Source organism: Panthera tigris, chromosome A1 (genome assembly GCF_018350195.1).
Source record: "Panthera tigris isolate Pti1 chromosome A1, P.tigris_Pti1_mat1.1, whole genome shotgun sequence".
In the NCBI taxonomy this organism is placed as follows: domain Eukaryota; kingdom Metazoa; phylum Chordata; class Mammalia; order Carnivora; family Felidae; genus Panthera; species Panthera tigris.
Window position 1 is genome coordinate 178088211 of NC_056660.1, and position 23587 is coordinate 178111797.

General features: G+C 44.4%; 1 protein-coding gene across 2 annotated transcripts in view; it reads right to left on the reverse strand.

The window, feature by feature from the left end:
• Window positions 1-23587, reverse strand: part of DOCK2 (dedicator of cytokinesis 2) — a 417345-nt gene that overhangs the window by 21485 nt on the left and 372273 nt on the right. For both annotated transcript variants that reach the window (XM_007077642.3, XM_042992600.1), the window contains exons 35-43: window positions 21092-21248; window positions 19144-19184; window positions 15682-15772; window positions 14748-14867; window positions 11275-11364; window positions 9117-9221; window positions 6691-6832; window positions 1981-2062; window positions 452-536 (exon numbers count right to left, since the gene is read on the reverse strand). In XM_007077642.3, the coding sequence (XP_007077704.1) occupies window positions 452-536; window positions 1981-2062; window positions 6691-6832; window positions 9117-9221; window positions 11275-11364; window positions 14748-14867; window positions 15682-15772; window positions 19144-19184; window positions 21092-21248 (913 nt within the window). The remainder of the gene's footprint in view (window positions 1-451; window positions 537-1980; window positions 2063-6690; window positions 6833-9116; window positions 9222-11274; window positions 11365-14747; window positions 14868-15681; window positions 15773-19143; window positions 19185-21091; window positions 21249-23587) is intronic.

A 23587-nucleotide genomic window follows, 5' to 3' on the forward strand; every position in this document is an offset into this window, starting at 1 on the left:
CAGTCTAAGGCAAAGAGCTGGGAGAGACTTAGAGCGTCCTCCTTCTGCCAGTCGTGAGAATTAGAAGACAGATCCTTGCTGGGAAGCACACAGCAGACACTGGGGACTGAAATCACTGTGTCTTCTTATTAGTATGTCCTGGAAGGTTTGACTTCATCAACACTCCTGCTTAGCCTGAGGGTCCCTGCCTTCTGGAAATGCCTGAGTGCCCTGTGGTTGAAAGGTACACCTCACACAAGGCCTGGATGGTATCTTGAAAGTGTAGAGGTTCAAGAAATGAAAACAAACCTGATGGAAAAGACTGGAGAATGGGTGTCATCGTATCAGTAGATGTTAGCTTTACTTCTTTTTGCTTTGGATCAAATGCCCTCCCATTCTGACATTGACAGACACCTGTTCTGGTTGGGATGAGTGGCCCTGGGGAATGATCAAGGCTGCTGAAGATACTCACGGCAAATTCATTCTCAGGGTCGACGGTCCCTTTGCGCACAGGCCGGGAGTAGTGGAACTTTTGCACGTAGTTGGATTTATAAAAGCTGCAAGACAGAAAGAGGCAGAGGCTCCTGGTAGCATGCCAGGTTGCTGACACAGAACCTGAGCTGACCTTGTGCTGTCAGGGGAGGCCCACTACAGTGAACTTCAGGTCTGGCAGTTAAAATTGTAGCATTTAAAATCAGGTGCTCCTGGGGCACCTGGGTGGCTCAGTTGGTTGAGCATCTGACTTCTGCTCAGGTCATGATCTCGAGGCTTGTAAATCTGGGACATGCATTAGGCTCACTGCTGTCAGCATAGAGCCCGCTTCACATCGTCTGTGTTCCCCTATGTCTGCACCTCCCCTGTAGGTGCTCTCTACCTCTCAAAAATAAATAAACATTAAAAAATAAAATCAGGTGTTCCTTGTAAGGTGATTGAGAAGCTAAACAGGTCTCATGTCCTTTAAGAACACAATACCCCTTAGAGTACCAAGGAGCTGGAATTCTACCATTAATGCCTACCTAGGTCATCATTTCTGTGACCTCAGTGAAGAATCTAGATATGCCTACGGTCCTAGCCTAATGTCCCAGGGGTATCTTCCAAAGATTTCTTTAGTTATCCCAACCACCCCCCAAATCATTCTTCCTGAATCTCTGGGGAGGTTCTAACACTGGGGCCGGTAGGGCACGGTGCTAGCTGGATGGTTGTTATCTCTTGCCCCAGTGCCTGGCTGAAGAGGTTGGGGGGAGGCTCAGACCCAAGCTGAGCTATACCTGCTCAGCCTTCTGCACTGGTGTGGGGCTGCTGGGACAGACTCCTTCTCACAAAGAGCTCCTGCTTCCCACTGTCCTCCCAGAGGAGAGGGCTTTCTCTAAGGCACTTGAGGTGCTATACTGGGTACCCCGGGTCTGAGGAAGGTAAACTGGGCAGATCCGAGGTGTGCCCCACAGGCCCCCTGCCTCATGGCTCCATCACTGACCTCACAATCTGCTACTGAACAGAGGGAGGGAGACCTTGCCTTTATGCTGCTTTCTCTACTGCCCCTTCATCATCGTCAGGACATATCCACTGTCAATACACAACCTCAACAAATGCTGAAAAGGTGTCCCTTTGGAAGAACGTGCTCAGTATGAGCACTGTCCCCGTCCTCACCCTGCCTGTTGCCTGCCCAGACCACACACTCTGGCTATCCATTCCCTGGAACCACTCTGTCACCTGAGTGACAGGCTCTCCACCTCCAGTTCAATGAAATGTCATTGCTGCTTCCTGATATTTCACTGTGCCTTGTTCCTCCCATCTCTGGCTTCAGCCTTTTCAGGGACAGCACCCAGATTGCTAATTGGGCTGGAGGGGTCATTCTTTTCCCAAGAGGAAAAGAGATAAAAGGCTGGCTAAACCAGAGAAAGAACTGGGAGGGCACCAGGGCCTGTCCTGCCACCAGCTCAGCTTGACAGCTCCATAGGATTTTCTTCCCCATCCCTTCTTCCAATGAATTGTGGGTCTTACTTTATTATCTGGTCAGGCACTGGCTTATTCTTGAACCTTGGGTGTTCATCCAAGACAGGCTGGACGGTGAAACACTGGATGTCTGGGATTCCTGTAGTTAAGGGCTCACAACGTGTTGTGGGCTGCAGGGACAGTTCCCAGTTGAGACCTCCCACGACAGCCCTCCTGGGGCCAAGATTTTATTGAATGACTGACCTCAGGCTGCTGGCTGCCAACTAGATCCTAATGACAAGTTAGAAGTCATCATGGTCCTTATCAGAATTGCCTGTCACTTGTAAGCCCATCCCAGGGCTCAGCCCTTGCTAACAGTTGTTCAGTGGTCCTTAATCATCATTATCATTTCTATACTAACTGTAATACCATAATGAATTTATAGTTCTCAGTCAATTGCATAGCATATCCCCCATGGTCTCCTTGCATCTCGCCAATTCCACTCAGCAGTTATTAATGTAATTCTCCCCCCTTTATAGATGAGGACATCAATGTCAAAGAGGCCAGGTGAATTACTGAAGGTCACACAGCTTGTGAGAGCAGAACAGAGGTCTGTAGTTGGGTCTTTTAACCACACACTTGGGGTTCTTTGACCCTAGACTGCTCCTCATTGTGTTCCTTTGACCAGCAGCATCTGCATCTCCTGAAGCCTTGTTAGAAATGATGAGTCTGGGGGGCACCTGGGTGCCCAACTTTGGCTCAGGTTATGATCTCACAGTTCATGAGTTCGAGCCCTGCATCAGGCTCCCTGCTGTCAGTGCAGAGCCTGCTTTGGATCCACTGTCCCCCCCTCTCTGCCCCTCCTCTTGCTTGTGCCCATGCTCTCTCTCTCAAAAATAAACAAATATTTAAAAAATTATAAGAAATGGTGACACCTACCTCAGACCTATGAATCAGTGTCTAGAGTTTTATAAGAGCGTCATGTGATATAGAGGCATCTTTAAGTTTGAGAAGCACTGCTTTAGAGCATGCAAATAGATATCATTTTGCATTCCAGCCCTGAAAATTTGAAAGTAACTGCTTGTGGCAGGATTTTGAGGCCATGTCCAGGCTGAGTGGGAAAGAGTTCTATGATTGATTAGTGATGCCTGCCATGGGCGCAGGCTATGGGAGCTTCGTCTGCCTATTCTAGAACTTTATTCATTTTAAACCGATAGCATGGCAATCCAAATAAACAAAACCAGTCATCACTGATCCCATATCCTGGCCCCTGTTTCCCTTCCCGTGCCTTTCATGTCTCCTTTACTCATCTCTTTTCAGGTATCCAAGATCTCTAATCCCTTCATTCCACCCAATGATTACCACAACTCCAAAAACTCTCCCTGAGCCTGGAATTTTTGCCAACCAAGGAATCACAAGCTCTTCTTTCTGGCATTCAAAGTTTCTCTCTGGTTTCCCAAAAGATTCTACTATGCCCTTTGCTTGAAATATTTTCTCACATCACCCCCTCTTCCCGTGAGCCCTTGAGGCAAATGTCAAATACCACAGGCTCCATAAGTATTCAATTTACCCTCAGTCAGGTGTCGTTTCCTTCCTTTGACTCTCCACAGCATTTTGCCTATACTTAGGACTCTTATCTCTCCAGCTTCCTGTCTTTTCCCTTCCCAGACCCTCCCCACCAGACTGTGAGTTTTTTGATGGCAGAGGCTATGATTCTTTCATACAGAAGAAATGGCCAAAATATAACTCCAAGTTAAATTCAATTGTCCCCCTCTGATAAACTCACTCCATATTAGTATGCTGTGAATTTAATTGTTTTATCTCTGCAGAATATTTCCACATTAAATGAGAGTTCCTTAGAGAGAGAGAGAGAGACAGAGAGACAAAGAGACAGAGACAGAGAGAGAACACAATGCTTAACATAAATAACAAACCTCACTGGAAGGATTTCTGTAATATTCAGAAAAACCATTTTCTTTTTCAAGCCATATAGCCAACAGCTCCCTTCTCTGGGAAGGAAACCACTTTGGTTTCCACACCAATCCATTTATGTAGCAGCCAATCTATGGCTGCTCTCCCACTACAACAATAGAGTTGAGTAGTTATGACATAGAGACCACATGACTGACAAAGACTGAAATATTTCCTATCTGGTCCTTTATACAGAAGTTGGCCAACCCTTGTTCTAGAGAGGCTTCTAAGTCACATCCACTGATCTTAGCAATTGGCCTTGGACCAAGAGGAGAATCCAAACCTGTCCTGAGGAAACTAGTGACACCAGAGCCTTTAAATCATGCCCAGGAGGATGCATGGCTGGACTGTCTCACTACATGTTGAGTCTGTACATGGAACTGGGACCCCAAGGTTTGGGCAGGGGGAATGTGGGAGACAGGACACTCAACTAAGAGGCCTTAGCTTTCAAATGTCTTCCCCTACTTGGTTACCTAAAAGAGAAGACATGAGATGTGTTGCCCTTCCAAAACTGCTTGCTAGCTTTTCTACTAGCAAAGGTGAGAGGACAGAGCATTCAGAGCTCAGGTTTTGGCAACAAGGAGATCTGGGTTCAAACCCTAGCTCCATCAGTTTTCAGCACCTTGTGCAAGCTGCTTATATTTTTTGAGCCTCGGTTTTCTTATTTGTATATGCAGAGAGTAATAATACCCAACTCATAGGATTACTATAAGGATTAAATGAAACAATGCATGAAAAATGCCTGGTACATGATGAACAGCTAATAAAGAACATCCTGTTCATTAATTTTAGTGGAAATAATGGCATTATGGAAAGAATATACACTTTGAGACAGATCTTGGAGTTCAAATCTCACTTCCATAACTAGGTTTGTAACCTTAGGAAAACTACTTTACTTCTTTGCCCTACACATTCCTTCTCTATGAAATAGGACAGACATAATACCCATCCCATAGAGTTATTTGGGGGTTAAAGAAATAATGGTTATAAAGCACTCAATCTATTCATGGCATGAAGAGGACTTTTAGCAAATGTCAACCCTTTTTCCTTTTCAATCTGGTTCCTGGTGCTACTAAATCAGGACTGCATATGATGAGATAACCTAGTAACACGTAGTCTCCCTTCACCCCAAGCTAAAATGCCATGGAGCTATTCAACACCACGAGTCCACTTAAGAAGGGCCTTAGTGCTAATCTCCTGTCTCGCCTGTAACCAAAATCACATTTGTAACCAGTCAGCCCCAGGACTAGTTGCATTTCCTCTTGCAAATACCATGGTAGAGCAGGCATGAAGGGCAGGTGAGCATAATGAAAAGGTTACAGATGAATATGTATCACCCAAGGGAAAAATATTTGGATTAAGGTTCGGCAGACTTAGCAGACCAGCCATGCAACCTGTCAACCTCATTTTAAAGGCTGTAACTTAATTTGTGCTACAGGGTGTGGTGCTGGGAGCCAGGGTGGGCTAATACATCACCACTCAGCTGTCTGCCTGATCCTTGGGTTAATGTGCTCTCTGCCACCAGGAGTCTTGCCCCCTGCCCAGTGTCAGCTCCTGGACCTATGAACACCTCACTGGCATCATCTCATATCCCCCATACCCTCCTCTGTAGACTTCAGTGAGCTGGCTCCCTCCCTGCATCCTTCCCTCCTTCTTTTCTTTCTTTATCTCTCTTTTCTCTCTCTCTTGTTTCCCTTTCCATTAATCAACAAGTATTTTATTATCATTACTTTTTTTTTTTTTTTTTTTTTTTTTTTTTTTTTTTTTTTTTTTGCTTTGTGCTGGGCACGAGGGGAGATGGGGGGACTTACTACAGCAAACAAGGCAGTGCAGGTCTCTGCCCTCCCAGACCTTATAGTCTAGCTTATGTGGACCTTTAAAAAGCACAAAAGATAACAGATTGAGATCAAGTCTCTAAAGAAAACAGAGTGTGAGATAAGAGGCTCATGGAGAGTTCAGAAAAGGCCGCTTTAGATGAGTGACCAGGAAAAGCTCTCCCAGGAAGTGACACCAAGTTAAGATCTGATGGGTAAGAAAGGGGTTGGGGGAAGGGCATGGCGAGAAGAGGGAACAGAAGATTCATAGGTCCAGAGGGAACCAGCTAGGTGTGTTTAGACAACAGAAACGAGGCCAGTGTGGCCAAAGAGACATGAGAAAGGGAAGGAAGAATCCTGGGGAGGGGGGGCAGGGTTCAGATGGTGAAAAACCTACTTGCCTTGATCAGGAGTTTTGATCTTATTATAAGAGAAGTAAGGTGCCATTCCAGTTCTTGGAAGCCACTGTGTTCCTTCCCACTCAAGGCCTGTGAGCACGATTGTCTTTCCCTCTGTCTGGGCCCTTCTCCCCACCTCCTGCTAACCTTTGCCTTGTTGCTAACCTTAGACATTACCTTCCTCAAGGAAGCCTTCTCTGCCCTCCCACAGTGTCCTGCATGGCTTCCTCTTGGCATTAATCCCATTTCTACAAATACATATTTAATGATGCAATTAGTTGTTCACTGTCTCTTTTACTTGCTAGATAGACTATGAGCTCCCTGAAGGTAGGACCACTTTGTGAGCGTGATCATCAGTGTCTTGCACAATGATTGGCATAGAGCCAGGGCTCTATAGTATTCACTATGAGAATGAATGAATGAGTGAATTAAACAATGAGCACAACATTTAGAATTTCCTGAGATGGATTCTTTGGATACCATACTAGACACTGACATTGGCACCACTGCAATGATTCTGGCAGCAGCTTCTAAGCTCTAAGGTGGGGCTCTGTGGGCCTTTGCCTGGCCCCGGCTAGGCCATTCTCCAAGGATACACTGGCCTGGGGCATTCTTCACGTCATCCCCAGGGGCAGAGGTTGTGTTCATCTTCTCTGCATTGGGGAACTGGCTCATCAGCTGCATCTGGAAATCTTCTCTTCGCTCATACTCCTTCCCTCGGTAGATGAACACTTTGTTCTGCAGAGAAATGACACCCAACAGAGATCTTAGGGCCTAGGCTTGGAAAACATGACGCAAGCAAAGCTGGGGGGCTTGTGACATGAGCACCGGCTCTGGTGACCTCCTAGAGATCTCTCTCCTTTCTGCTTCCCCACCACAGAAAAGAGAAGCTCAGCTCACAGACCTAGCTAGGTATACCACTTCTTTAAAAAGAATGATTCTAAAAGGAGAGGGGATTGTGGATGCTGAGAACTTTTTCAAACTGTCCTATGTATAAGTTCCAGAACTGTTCCTCACTCAGCTTTCAGTGTGTCATACCTGGTCTTTTGTTTGCATGACCACAAAAGGTCCCTCCTGCCTTTAATGAGCCATGTAGGCTGGGCCTGCAGGTTGGAAGGTACCAGTTTTTGGGTCCCTCATCACATCGCTCCTGGCTCTAAATCCATGAAAATACATTCTTTACCCTTCTTTGACTATGTTAGCCTTCTCTAGATCAGTAGTTTTCAAATAGGAGGTGATTTTGCCTCCTAAGGGATACTGGCCATGTCTGGAAATATTTTTGGTTGTCACAACTTGGGGGAGGGGGAGCTACCGGAACCCCGTGGGTAGAAGCCCAGGATGCTACTAAATGTCCTTTAATGCACAGGACGGCCCCCTTAACAAAGAACAACCTGACCTAAAATGTCAGTAGAGCTGAGGTTGAGAAACCTTGTTCTAGATCATATCTACCATCCGTGCCACCTCTACTGGCCCAGAAGCTCTTCAGTCTAAACCCACGTCTGTCACCTCTGCGTGTCAGTGCTTCCAAATCTGGGTGATTGGCAGATGGGCCTAGGAGACTTCTAGAAGTTCAGATCCATAGGCCTTGCTCTAGACCTGCTGAAATGGAATCTGTGGGAGTAAGATCCAGAAATATGTGTTTTTAACAAGTTCTCCAGGGGGTTCTGATGTACAATCAGGTTTGGAAAGCCACCTCTACTCCAATGAGGAAACCCTCATTCTCTACCTCTTTTGCAGCCTGTGGTGCTTACTTTTGTGAGTCCACTCTGACTTCCCCATTGACTGGTAACAGTGAGTAACTTAGCTTCTCAACTAGACTGCAAATCAAGTAAGGTCAGAGATCAGATTTGCTGTTTCTTTTGAATGTCCCTGACTTTAGAATTGAACCTCAGGTTCACTGGATGGAGTCCTCTGGGAAGGAAGCCTACAGCTGACCTAATCCAACTCTCTGCATGATCAGTGAATAATCCACAAGAGCATTACTTCAGGAAGTATGCTCCAGAGGGGGGCCTGGGTGGCTGCATCAGTTATGCATCTGACTTCAGCTCAGGTCATGATCTCATAGTTCATGGGTTCGAGCCTCACATAGGGCTCTGTGCTGACAGCTTAGAGCATGGAGTCTGCTTCAGATTCTGTGTCTCCCTCTCTCTCTCTCTCTGCCCCTCCCCCACTTGTGCTCTGTCTCTCTCTGCCTTTCAAAAATGAATAAATGTTAAAAAAAAAAAAAAGTATGCTCCAGAGACCCCTGAAGGTCCCTAAAACCCTTTCAGGGCCTCATGAGATCAAGGAGCATGCTTCATTATAATGGTCAGTTGTTATTTGCCTTTTTCACTATCATTCTCTCAGATGTGTGGTAGAATTTCCCAGAAGCTGCATGATATGTGCTATCACTACAGACTAAATGCAGAAGAAAGTGTAAGTACCTAGCCATCCTCTCTTAATCTAAATATTAAAGAGATTTATAGAAATATGTAGCAATCTCACTGATGGCACACATTTTTTATGGGAAAATATAACTATTTTTTCATAATGATGCAAGTTATGTTAACACGTGACAGGTTAATTATTGTTATTTTTAAATAAATTGATAAATATTTTAAAATTTTCTTAGTTTTAATTTTGAATATGATAAATGTAGACAGCTAGAGTCTATCAATACAAAAGTTCATTGGAGACCTCAGTAATTTTTCAGAGAGAAAAAAGATTCCTGAGCCCAAAAGGTCTGAGAACCAGAGCTCTACAGTGCTGGCAGGGTAGCAGAAGTCCACCGGCTCTCCTTGAACACCACACTCAAGAGATGGGGAGCTTGCTACCTCATGGGGCAGCTCTGGTTGCTGTGTATCTATAGGAACATGGGGTAGCTGAGGGTGGTGATGATGGAGGAGACTGGGCATGTGAGGTGAGGGCAGCCCTCAGATGGAGGAGAGCACATAGTCTCAGTACAAGTGGATCCCTGAAGCACAAAGTGGCGGCTGAGAGGCCCCAGGCCCCTGGCCTGGGTCTCAGTCACCCACAAACTCACCCGCAGAAAGGAGGGAAATCCCTGGCCATAGTATCCAACAGCAAAGTAGTCTGGCTTGGGCCTGAGGATTTTCATGATGTTTTCATAGAATTTTGCCTGCTGGATCTGGAAGGAGAAAACTCACAGCTTGTAACAACATAGATATGTGTATCAAAGGCACATTCAACTCAGAGAGGCCACTCTTTTTTTTTTTATTTTTTATTCTTTAAAATTTACATCCAAATTAGTTAGCATATAGTGCAACAATGATTTCAGGAGTAGATTCCATACTGCCCTTTACCCATTTAGCCCATCCCCCCTCCCACAACCCCTCTAGTAACCCTCAGTTTGTTCTCCATATTTATGAGTCTCTTCTGTTTTGTCCCCCTCCCTGTTTTTATATTATTTTTGTTTCCCTTCCCTTATGTTCATCTGTTTTGTCTCGTAAAGTCCAGAGAGGCCACTCTTGAGAGACGATCATTATACCAGAACCAAGATGCCCACTGCACATATTTGCATATCTGTGGGTATGTCTATAATCATAATAGCAATGGCTGTATTCACCCTATACCAGGTTCCACGTTAATCACTCTACCTGCACCAGCTCATTTACTCACATCATCCTCTTAACAACGCACAAGTTTCGTATGTCTGTTTTGCAGATAAAGAAATGTTTTTTGTATCTTATAGTGCAGCTAGTAAGTATGAAGCTGAATCCAGCCAGCTGTCCAGAGCCCCCACCTCGCCATGCTGCTCTCTCCTTCGGGCACACAAGGCATGTGTTTGTGGGGGTCTATGGATGCATAAATATCTCCAGATATATGTATCTTCCCTTGTATGTACCCTTGACGTATTTCATCAATTCTAATAGGTGTGCATTCTTCATATTTTAACATCTCTGAAAACAGTTTACATCTTACTTTACACCTGATAGCATCTTAGAATTGCTATTAGTCAGATAGAAATCATGACAAGGCACATACAAAAAAAGACTGCATCTCAGACTGATGGCATCTTAAATTTGATACAATATGGGAGATAAGTGTGCATGGACACAAGCCTGTGCAACATGGACTTGGAGAATGGGCATGCATGTACATCAACATGTGCATGAATGTGTACTGTGTGTATGTGCATGTGTGTGTACAAATGTGTACTAGGTACGTGTGTGCATGTGTGCACATGAATATTCACTGTGTATGCATGAATGTGTACTGTATGTGCATGTGTGTGTGCATAAATGTGTACCGGGTGTGTGTGTGCATGTATACACATGAATGTGTACTCTGTGTGTGCACAAATGTGTACTGGATGCATGTGTGTATGTGTGCCCCCATGTTTGCAAATATCTATGTGGATGTATGTGTAGGGTAGATATAAGTGTTTCTTGCTGTGACTACATATGTGTGTTTGCATCATATCTTACACACAGTACAAACAGCTAACAGCCCAGCTGCTTTTAACAAGAATACTGCATTCAATACCCATCCCCCCCACAAAGAAACAATAAATCATCTCTCCATGTTTGGACTCTCATTTTATAGTTCCCGGGACAGAGCTGGACTGGCCTGTCAAAATAGGCTACCATGGGGCACTGGTGTCCTGGCTCTGAGGTGGCCAGGAAATATGTAGGAGGTGTACAGGTGGGGGGAGCAGCCCAAATGTTCTGCATTTTCTCTGCAGAGGCCACTTCCCCGCCAAGCCCTGGCATCTGCAGCACAAGTAGGCTAGGCTGGCTCCCCCACTCTCCACTTACCCCCCCCCCCCCCAACCAATCACAAGCACCGAGGAGCTAATGGGGAATGGCCAGATGGGGAGCATTTTAATGTGATTTATCTGTTAATCAGAAAGCACAAATTTGCGTTTTTATTTAATTGGCTTAGTGATTTGTGGCGATTTTACTGCAAATGTAGCACAGTGTTTATTGGGTGTGCAACGGCAGCAGCAGCCCCAGTGCCAAGCAGGTACTTACTACTCCATCCGGGAAACTGTCACTAATGAGTTTTCCCAGAATGCCTTCTTCTGGAAATATTCCCAACTGGAAGGAAGGCTTTCAGCACAGCCTTACTCAGCTCAGGCCCTACGTACACTCTTTTTCTGGTGTCCTGACCCCACCTGGCCTCCTGCTTCCTCTCCCCAGCCTCTCTGGGGAGCTGAGGCCCTGGGCACCCTGCCTTACCAGGTTCTGGCTCAGGAGCTCATAGTCAAAGATCTCCATCTCGTATTGTTCCGCCAGCTCCTTGCACAGACTGATGGCTTCTTCCCACATCTATAGGAAGGTCATGGATACAAAGGTTAGGAGGTACATCCAAGCTTGCAGAACCCTTGCTGAGGAAGGGACTCAAGGCAGCTTGACTCCTGGGACTGTACTGCAAGCCTCACTCCAGCCCAGGCCCGGCCCCATGCACGGCAAGTCAGGTACTTACCAGTGAGCATGACCCTTCCTCCGCCCCACTGTAGTTTCGTGACAAATAATGGAGCAGCCAGAGACTAGGCTAAATGCTTTATCTGCATGCTTCTTGGGTCTTCACAAACACTCTGGGAGGTGTCTAGTAACAGCTGCATTTCCCAGGTGAGAAATGGAGGTTCAGACAGGCAGAGACATTGTCCTAGGTCACATGCCTAACCAAAAGCTGGGCTAGAATGCACACCTGGGTGTGACCTGAGAATTGTCAACTATAGACCGATTGTTGTACAGCAGATCTCTAAAACTTTCTCATCTTGTGTAACTGAAATTTTATACGTGTCACTTGGGGTTATTTGGAGTATATGAGTGGGGAGAGGGGCTGCATAGAGGTAGTGGTGGAGCTGAGTATAACGAGAGTGATTAGAACTTTTTGTAAATAGGCATTTTCCATTTGAAAAAAATCCTGGAAAAGCAAACCCTTTTCCTCTGCTCTTAGGCTGAATCCGATAGATCATCCTTCCATCTTAGACTGAAGGGGGTCGGGAGCCTCTGCAGAGGCGGGAGATGCAGAGTGGGCTGGAGATCTGGCAATCTCAAGGGACACCCATCACATTTCATATTCAGTTTAAAATGGGAAATGCATCTAAATGGAGAAGCTAGGGGAGGTGGGGAAAGAGAGAGGGGAGGTTGCCAAAATGTAGTGTGTGCTGTGTAGCAAAAATGCTCTCTCTGCATCCAAGCATAAAAATAAATAAAAGCAAGTGCCGAGTGGAGGAGCCACGGCTGTAAACCCGTGGACAACTTAGTGAGCAGCATAAAAATGCTTTATGTGCCAGGAGGAACCAAGTCTACAGGCTGGGCTGGGGCTTTCTTTCTGTTCAGTCTGAACAAGAAGACGGTGGTAAAGTCCCTGGGCTGGGTCAGGGGACTTTTTGGCTCATATGGAGATCTTTGCAAACTTTGTACCATAATCTGCCAGAAATGCCCTCACCAATGTGTTAAGAGACCACTAATGGGCCAGGGAGGGAGTCAGATATCTAGGATTTCCTCCTGAGTCTGCCTGTATGGCCACCAGGACCTCTGACAGTCACTGATCCCTCTGAATCTCATACATTGATTATTGGGTACCGGCTGGCTTCTAGGCATGGTATGGTATAGAGTGATGGAATAGACATAAATATGGACAAGACACAGTCTCTCCTGTCATGAAATGTACGTGGGTAAAGCATACACATAAATAGATGCAAGAATTAGGTTTTGAGGGATGTAGAGGAGTCCACAAAATATTGACAGATGGACTTGCAAAGTAGAAGGCTATTGTGTGTGTCTAGAGCAATAAATCTACATGAGGGAAGGTACGGGGAGAGGAGGTTAAAGGGATGCTCAAGAGTTTGGGCTTCATTCTGGAAGTTTCCACAGCAGTGGCTATTGAAGTGAGCTGTACCCATCTGCTCTCTCCTCTCTGCTCCCAAAGTACCTGGGCACTACTTTTCTGTCCCTCATTCTCCATTATTGCACAACACCAAAGGGTAATATGCAAAGAAGATCATGATTGGTTTGTCTGTTTTGCCAACTAGATGATAAGGTCCTTGAGATGAGGGATGGCATCTTTTTCCTCTCTGTTCAGCATAGGGTGAGTTGAACTGGATACATGGCAGAAGACAAAGCTCAACATGTCCTGTTGGGGCTTTCACACCGTGATGCACTGAATCAGCTGTAAACAAATAGTAAGCTCTGACTTGATGTCAGCAGGGCAGGTTTCAGCAACGGCAGACTCACTGCCCTCAAGAGGCGTATAATTGTAAATTATAAAAACAGTGGTCTCCAACTGCTCAACTCCTGGGAATTTATAAGCCCTTCCACAGACATTACCTCATTCTGTCTTTCCAGGGAAGGTGGGGAGATCAGGATAAGACAGATACAATGAACTGCAGTGACAGAACAGATCAAAATTAAGTCCACTAAATTATGTCTGGATGAATAGTAAGAGGTCTTGTAATTCAGAGGAGAGGCAAAGCTGTCGGTAAGCTGGAGGACTCAAAAAAGGTTTGATGGAGGAAGTGGCCAATCAACTGGGGTCTTGAAGGCAGAGTAGGGTAATGATGACAGTTAAAATTTAAGAAGATATGACTATGTACCAGGTCCTACGTTAGGTGTTCTACCTGCATTCTCTTACATAATTTTCACAATACAACTAGGAAGTAGGTACTATTAGTATCATTATTTTGGATGGGAATTGGAGTCTCTAAGAGGTCAAGGGAACTGTAGGTGACAGAGGAGCAACGTTTGGAACCAGGCTGACTCCAGAGCCTAAGCACTTAGCCCACATGCCACATCTCCTACAGGATGAATGGTTGCATTTGGGTTGGTGCTTCTTGAAAGTCCACTGGGGACTGGAGGATGAGTATCAGTTGGTCTGGTTAATCTTCTCCCAGCCAAACATTTTGTCCTTGTTGTTTAAAGATCAATGATGGCATCACCCTGTCATTCATTCATGTAATTCATTCACTTATTCAACATATATTTATTTGTCCCTGCATGCCAGGCTCTGCATTAACCACTGGACATTCAGCAGTGGACATGTCTTTGTGTTTGTGGCATTCTAAAATGACAAGCCAAACAATGAATGTAAAAACAAAATGAACAGGTGATGTCTGATAGTGACAAGTGCTTTGAAGAGGCAATAAAGGTGACTCGGGGTAGGGGTGCTGTTTTGCCTAGGTTGGTCAGGGAAGGTGTCCTTGAGGATATCTGAGCAAAGCTCTGAGCTCTGAGAGGGAGTCTTCCATGGAAAGCTACGGAGGAAAAATGTTCTAAGATGGGAAAAGCAAGTGCAAAGACGCTGATGTGGAAAGAATTTGGCATACAGCATGGGGGCAAGAGGGAGCTGGCAGGGATGAAACAAGAGAAGCGGTCAGAAGACAGCTCATGTGAGGCCTCACAGGTCACAGACAGGATTGTGTACTCTTTCTGGGAAATGTGGGAGCCATTTCCTGTATAGAGGATGATCTGTTGGAGGCACTAGAGGGAGCAGGCAGATTTCTCAGAACCCATTGAGTATCCAAGTGAACAATGAGGAGGCCCTGAATGGAGGTGGTGAGAAGGTGGAGCAAAGTGACCAGACTCAGAATTGGGAGGGAGAGCTGACCAGACGTGCAGATGGATGGGGTGCAGAGTATGGGAAGGAACCACCCTTCCCCATAGCCACGATCTCCACAGAGAGAGGGAGGACAGGGGTAAATTACCTTTCCTTTGTCAAAGTAGCCTATGATGATCTCATAGAGCGTCTCCTTCAGCTGTCGGTGAGTCTGGGGGTGCTGCTGGCCTGTCTGCATGACCTGCGATGCGCACTGCTCATCTGACCACTGAGGACAAGAGATACACCAAGTCACCAGGGGCTGAGAGGGAGCCAAGGGGAGGTGTCTTCCCTACTTATGAGGAGCAGGAGGAAGCTCTGCACACACGTCTGTCAGCTGGCCTGTCACCCTGGGTGTGAATGGTCAGTCAGGGAGAGTCTGGTCTGTGGTTTCCATTGGGAAGTGTCTCCTGATTTTTGCCAGTTGTGCCTTTTGGACTCTCTATTGGCTCATGTGTGTGGTTTGTAGGGATTTTCCTGGAACCCCTATAAGACATGAGCCCACCTTTTCAAAAAGCCAAAGGAAATCCTTCAGAACACTGTCCAGCTACAACACTGTTTTCAAGAGAAAGAAAACAGCTCACTGGGCATGCTAATGATTTATAGGTGATGTTTGAATGTTATATAAAACTGTAAAACATGTCTCAGGGGGGTTATTGTTGTTGATAAATGTGAAAGTCACTTGAAACCTTATGTGACCAGGAAAAGTAGTGCAGAACAGTAACTGGCCAAGTCAAGAGTTTGGGGACATAGCAAAAAAAAAATTTATTGGGCTAATTATTTTCCTTTTCCTTTTCTTCTTCTTTTTTTGTTTTTTTTTTTTTTTGTTCTTCTTTTTTTTTTTGTTCTTTTTTTTTTTTGTTCTTCTTTTCTGTTTCCTTTTCCTTTTCCTTTCCTTTTCTTTCTTCCCTTCCCTTCCCTTCCTTTCCCTTCCCTTCCCTTCCTCTTTCTCTCTTTCTTCCCCCTGCTCCTTAACTCTTTAACTTGCTGTGAGGGCCACATAGAGATCCTAACACAAATCACCTTTATTGGAAGGACAGTACCTTGAGAAGCCAGGTGTGGAGAAGGAGTGTGTAGGCAGCCTCTGTGTAATTATCACAATCCAGGTGAAGATCGCGGAGTTTGTACAAGTACCTGTTTGGGGAAATATGCTAGGTTACCATGGTCACTGATAAGGAGGCTGGAGATAGGGCCAAGTAGGAGTCAGACAGAACAACTAGGCACCTCTTGGGATCACAGAGGAATCCTCCATTGCTGATAACCAGCTCCACCCTGCATGAGTGACAACAGCAGCTGTTACTGTTTATGGGACACCTAGTGTGTGACAGGCACCAGGCTAGGTATTTTGAATGCCTTAGATCATTTAATCCACATGGCAACCTTGTGAGATGGGTTCATTGAGAAAAGTATGGTTTGGAGAAGTGTGAAGTATCATCTCAGCTGGTATTCAACTTGATACTAAAGAATCTGGCCAATGCAACGTGACAAATAAGAAAGGTGAAATGAATAACTCATCACAAGTCTTGTGCTAATAATTGGAAGAGCTGGAACATGATCCCAGGCTAATTGTCTCCACAGCTCGTGCTCTGAACATTGAACCATTCCAGGAGAATGAACAAGCCACAGCACTATAAAGGACAGCTCTTCGGTGGGCTCTTGGTATAAAAGAAGTGCATTTTCTGGTAAGAGAAGGAAGTGGACCAGGGTCTCAAGATTAGATATTCATATGGAGACCTTGAGCAGTCGGTAAGGAGAATATACTATTCAACCAAAACCACATTCCTACCTTCTCTCCCTTTACAATGTGAGGTTCCAGTTCTGAACCCTGGGATGACTGCATTGTAAAAATACAGTTGTGAGCTATGTTGGGAAGAGAGATCTGTGGTACTATGAGAACAGGACTCATCTAGGTAGGGAGAGAAGGGATTTCTAGAGAAGTTCCCATGACATGGCAGTTGAGCAAGGATCTAAAAGTGAGGGGATGAATGAGGGATGAAGATCCCAGGTAGAAAGATTTGCCTATTCATTCATCTAACAAATGGGTACTTCAGACATTATATCAGTTCATCCTCCCAGTCAACCTTTTATAGACAAGAAAACTGAGATTTATGTTAAAGTACACAGAGCAAGAAATAGGTAGAACCAGGTTTAACCATCAGCAATTTCTGCCTCTATAGTCATGGCCATTCCACTCTCCTCCCTTTTTACCTTTTCTCTCATCAGTCAGTTATCAGTGAAATTATACGTGGCTTGCATGCTGGGAGTGTTGAGCTTGTGGTCTACCTTTAGAAGCCCCTATGTGCATGGCTGAATCCTACTTTATCTCCTCCTGCCCATCCTTCATCCTTTAGATCCTTAGATGGCTGGGTCCAAAAACCTTAGAGCATCCAGAAGACAGATTTACTCCTTTACTGGCCAAGGCACCCTCTCTTCTCCTTTGTCAGCTCAAGGGTTTGGTGATCTACTGCAGAGCCCGAAGGAAAACACCCTAACGGGCCTGACCAGGGATTCAAACCCAGGTACCTACATAGGCCAGATGCACAGCTTGAGTGATATAGGCAGGGTGAAGTCTGCCTACAAGGGGGAATGGGGACAATGTCATGACTAGAGTACACCAGATTTGTCAGGACAGGAGGAGGGCCCAGTGTTGCCATACCTTCTGAGTTTTTAGAAGAGGGAAATTTTTATTTTATTTATTTTATTATATTTTACTTTTTAAGCTTATTTATTTTGAGGGGGGATAGAGAGAGAGGGGTACAGAGAGAATCTTAAGCAGGTTCTGTGCTGCCAGTCCAAGGCTCAATGTGGAGCTTGAACTCATGAACCATGAGATCTTGACCTGAGCTGAGATCAAGAATTGGACACTCAACTAACTGAGCCACCCAGGCACCCCGGGGAATTTTTATTTTTTTGTAAAATCTCTAGATTTCCAAATTTTGGCAACCAATTAAAAAATGTTTTTAAATACTGTGCCTGCCAAACAGAACAGGTTTTCAGACTATATCCTGTTACATTGTTTGGTTTAGGCAAATGCGGTTTTCCTAGATTACAACAGAACTCAAATCTCCAGAGCTTATGGAGATCTGGGGCTCACCATCTGTGTTGCTAAAATGGGAAGGAGAGAAAAGAGGTTGGAAGGATGGATCCATGTGCTAGACACTTTACCTATAGCATCTCATTTAATCCTCAAAACAGAAGGTAGAATGGAAACATTCTATAAAGGGAAACCTCAACCCAGAGAGACTGAGGGATCTTATCCAGACTCACCAAGAAGACAAGGTGAAAACCCCAGGCCCTTTGGACTCCAAAGCTTTGCACTACTATAATAAGTCATGTCTGGTGATGTTATAAATACTATCTCAGCTTAGGACAGCCTATGGAATTATCTCTTATCCAAATGATAGTTCCTATTCCTGGAATAATGCTAAACTAAGTACCTAAAAATATCTGCAATAATAGCAGAGTAGGTTCAGGCTTGGAGTCTCTGGCATTTGACAGAATGGGTCAAAAGACTTGAAAACGCTTGTTAACCTTCTGGCCAATTTCTCTTTGTGGCTCTTGTCTCATAAGGATATGAGCAAGCTATAACTTGGACACATAAGATATATGTCTAAGAATTTTGTCGTTGTGCTATTTATGATAGGAAAAAGTTGGAAACAACCTAAATGTTCAACAATATAGGATTGGCTATATAAATTATGGTATATTCTGGAAAGAAAATTTTATAGTTTCATTAAAAATGATGTTGAAATTCATCTGTTGACATGGAATTCTTGTCAAGCAAAGAATAAATTATGAGCAATATGATCTCATTTTTGTAAAAAATATGCAGGCATAGAATTCCATCTCTATATAAATATAAAAGGGCCTGAGAATATGTATGGATTATGAGAGTTTATTTCACTTTTTTTGGTCTATACTTTATGAGTTGTTTGTTGCTGTTGTTTTGATAGTAAGTATGCATTATTTTTGTAAAGAGTAAAAATAGCAATACAAAAAAATTGGAGAAAAGAATATGAGATTCTGAGAAAAAAATGCCCTCCCCGCCAAAAAACCCTTCATGATACATTCAAATAAATGTCTTTTAAATGCCTACAAGAAAATAGGTTATCATGCATCTTCGTATTTTTTTTCCTGTGCAACTGGGCTGGCCAATGGTCTAACTACGTGCTTCATAAACCCTAGAATTGGGCCCCATATGCTAACCCTTCAACAAATGCAGATGTAATTCACCAGCTCGATCCATAAGATGGGTTAAGGAAACTATGGTCTGTGGATACAACAAAACAGCATGGCAGGTTGTAGAACTCCAAGTGGCATGGGGGGCTGCTTAGGAGAATGAAAAGAGTTGAATCTGGAGAGATTGATAGGAATCAGAATATACAGGGACCTAGCATCAAGAAGGTAAGTTTAAATTCCATCCTGAAGGCAGCAGGGAGCCATTGATGGATACTGAGCAGGAGAATGATACAGCAGATCTGAATTTTAGAAAACAAAAATCTTACCTTATGTACATCTCTTCCCGATTGTTATCTTTGTAGAAATTCTAGGTAGTGGAGGCAAAAACAGTGGTGAGTGTTTTTCTTTGCAGAGTGGCAGGAGTAGAGGGAGTAGTGATGGAGACGTAAGGAAGACTGCTCTTCACTATCTGGGCTCTCTGAGATGCGAGCCTGGAACTTACTTTCTTGAATGCATCAAACACCCTTTCTAGGAGATTCTACCTTGAAAGCCACTCCCCTGATCCTTAGGCTATAAAGGGACAGAGGGGGTACCTCAGCCATCACATGTCAGGGTGCAGATGGGCTATCTGCTGCACTGAGAGGTGGGTTGTCAGGATTGCGGCAGCCCAGCTTGATTTTACAAGCTCAGACCCATTACTCAGATGGAGCTGGTTGTTCTCAAAATAATAGCAGTAATCAGAGTTCTAGGAATAGTAACAGAGTTCAGGGATAATAACGGATCACAACTCCTGATAGTACAGTGGTATGAGGAGTTACGATGAGACTCCACAGGCAAAGACATTTAAACTTGGCAATACCTGGGAAGCTCGACTCAAGCTCAGGGATCATTTAGACCAGTAGCGGTCCTGGGCTCTACCACCAGATATCCTAATCTCGTGCATTTGTAAATGAGCCCTTAAAAATTTTGAGCCAGGAGGTCATGATCTGACCCATGAGCTACACTTTGAGAAAACCCTGGTTTAACTGAATGTACCCATATGTACCTGAGGCTCAGAGGGAGGGAGGTGATGTTCCAGGTGTTCCAGGGTACACAGTGGTTGGCAGAGACACCCGAGACCTCAGCTCCTCTGACACCCTCCCCCCATCCTCCTTCTTGATGCCGTGAGAAGGCACACCAAAAGCTAGCAGGGTCTAATTGCTTGTGGATCTACCTGTCCCAAGGTCAGAGTCTGACTGTTGAAGGTCATTTTCTTCAATTCACTTCTGCCTCTCCATAGAGACAAATTGCTAAACTCCTGGAAAACCCCTCTTCCTGCTCTTTATGTAAATTGGGCCTGGTGGAATTATTAGCAATGAATTCCTTTCTGCTGTAATCAGGATATTTTAACTCCCCTTAGCATTTCAGAAAATCAATGGCAATATCTGGGCTATTAAAAAGAGAGTCCACTTAGGTTAACAGAGGCCACACAAAAGAACTATGGGACAGGATTTATATTTTTGGAGCATTGAGCATGGCGGGGGAGGGGGTTGATATGATGGATGATATGATGGATGCTACATGCTTTTGGCCAGCTTCATTCATTTAAACCACTTTAGGGTGGGCTGACGTGGTGGTGTGGGGCGTTGCAGCTGGTGCTACCTCTCATGACTGTACCACAGGACATGTGAACGGAGACTGTTCAGGAGACGGCTCTTGGAGGGTCATGCGGTATAGGGGTTAAGAGCCTGCACTTGAGATTAGCTGTTCTGGCCCATACTAATTTGCTGTAAATTCTGGTTATTAGATTATTCTGTAAGAGAAGGAAACTAACATGTAGGAAGCATTTAACCACGGCCCCAGGATGAATAACCTAAGAAATAGGTACTACTACTTTGTCTATGGAATGGATAAACCAACTAAGCCTTCAAAAAACTTCCTTGACATGTCTACTCTATTAGTTATCAGAGATAGGAGAACCTATGGGCTATGAAACTCCAAAGCTCATACTCTTAACCCCTTTTTACTGCCACTTTCCTTCCATGTGATGTGTTAAGTACTAAAGAAAACACTCATTCCCATTTCATATATGAGGGAACTGAGACATGGAATGGTGCAGTTATTGGTCTCAAGACACAGAGCTAGCAGATGGCAGAGCAGGGATTCAATTCCACTTCTGTCTGCTTTCTGAAGCCCTTAGCACTACTTCCCTATCAAGAGCACAGTGAAACCCCAAACCAGGCCTGCCCCCAGGACTTGATGGGACCTTGGGGAGAGGTGGCTGACCCCACATACCAGCAGATTCACAGTGCAGCTCATGCGGTTGTCTTTGCTCTCGTCGGTCATCACACCCCGGTAATCGAGCAGCTTCTCCAGGAGGCCTTTGACCAGGTTCACAAAGTTTTCCACTGACTTGAAAATAGTCGGATGCTCTGCGGCACATTCCATCAGGCTGTGAGCAGAGATGGCAGGGCAGTGAGCTCATGGCCAGAGGAGAAAGAGTGTGTTGAGGGGTGGGGTGGGGGGTGGGGCGTCGCGAAGGAACCAGTGAGTTTAAGTTCCCCTGGTTCATGTGTTGGCTCATTTTGCTCATTTATTCAATCATGTATTCATTTATATACTTAATTGTCTATACAGTTTAGCAAGCATTTAATTTTTTTTTTGCCCACCATCAGAATGGGAAAAAAAATGTCCAATGTGGGCAGCTGTCCAAAAAAAATAGTGACTTCTACACACGGGGAAATAGTCACTTCTACACACCCACATTGGGAGTGAATCAGTACCACCCTTTGTGTAGCAATTTACACAATATCTATCAAAATTGTAAACGTACATACCCTCTGGCCCAACAATTCTACTTCAGTGAACCTATTCTACAGAAATATTCCCAGAAGCATGCAAGGATTTATGATACTTACAAGTTGTGTCTATAGTGAAATAGTTGAAACTATCTTAAATGTCCATCAGTAGGCCAATGGTTAATAAATTAAAGCATATTTCCAAAATGTACTTCTATGAAGATACTATAAAGTATGAGAAATCAATATGCTTTGACACAAAAAGCTCTATAAAATGTACAGATCAGTGAGAAAAGTAAGTTTCAGAACAATATTTGTTTTTTATTTAACCAACTCACATAGAACCTACCATGTCCCAGGCATTATTCCAAATGTCTCACAAATGTTAACTCACCTAATCTCCCATCATAGTCTGATGAGAAAGGATGTTTGCAGATAGGGAAACTAAGGCACAGAGAGGCCAACTAACTTGTACAAGGTCACACAAGTTGTTAAATATCAATATTCTGGCTCTGGCATTTGTGAGTGGAAGTGCATGTCTGCATCATGTGTTTCTGTGTGCTTATACATGTGCCAAATATGGCCCGGAAGGATAAACACCAAACTCTTAATGGTGGTTTCTTCTGACAAGCAGTCTAGGTGGGGGAATAGAGAAGAGAGTATTCATTTTTTAAATTTAAATGTGCATATATTATTTGAAAATTCTACATTTTGTTATAATATTAATATTCTAAATTTTAAAAGCAAAAATTAAAAAAATGTGACATTACTTAAGCATCTATTAGTTGCTAGGCAATATGATAGGCATTGTGTGGGGTGGGGATGGAGAGAAAGATAAAATAAAAAAAGAAATATAAAAAAATTGCCTACTTTCAGGAGGCCCACAGGCTAGGCAAGGAGAGACAGATGGATTAAAATTTTGATTAATGACAACTTTTTATTAATCACTTATTTTGTACCAGACACTGTACTAATCATTTTTTCTTTTTTCTTTTTTTTCTAATTTTTTTATTCTAATCACTTTTTCTTGAGAAATCATCATAATAGGGGTGCCTGGGTGGCTCAGTCAGTTAAACGTCCAACTTTGACTCAGGTCATGATCTCATGGGTCATGAGTTCGAGCCCAGTGCTGGGCTCTGTGCTAACAGCTCAGAGCCTCGAGCCTGCTTCAGATTCTGTGTCTCCCTCTCTCTCTCTCTGCCACTCCCCCACTCACACTCTGTCTCTCTAACTCTCAAAAATAAATAAACATAAAAAAAATTAAAAAAAGAAATCACGATAATTCTGACTGGTAAAAATTATTCCTCTCGTTTTATAGAGGAGGGAATCAAGGCTCAGAGAGGTTAAACGACCTCCTGAAATCACTCTCCTAGTAAGTGGTGACCTTGGGAATCAAGCCAAACACTTCACTATTTTCCCACAGAGAAACATTGTGGTGTGTTCTCTGGCATCTTGAGTAGACAAGCATTACCCAGGCTACTATTTGTTTCTGGCTAATATCCCTGTGGCAGCTTAGGTCCCAAGAGCTCCAAGTAGGGAAAGGTGAGAAAGGCAAGGACTTCAGAGGGTCATTTCTTCCCAGAAGCCAAACCAGGCTGCAAGGAGGCGACACCTCAAACTGTGGTGTGATCAGACAAATCCATCTTCTCCGTGGGAGAAGCACCTGTTCCCTGGCTCTCAGTGAGAGACGCAAATTGCCCTGTGATTTAGGCCTGTCTGGCTCAGTCACAGCTGTGCCTGACTCCTTCTGGGACTGTCACTTCCAGCCCCGTTTCCCAAGCTAATAACAATGCGACAACGCTTTGTCCAGTGTTTGGGTGTGATTCCTCACAGCCTCTCAGGCAGCTCAGACCCAGAAGGTATCTCACGGCCTGAGCGCAGCCCAGACCAGTGGTTCTCAGTCCCTGCGACATGTTAGAAGCTCCAGGGGAACGTTTTCTAAAGCTCAGCGACCACCCTAAAATCGATGGCTTTGTATCTTTGGGAGTGGGAG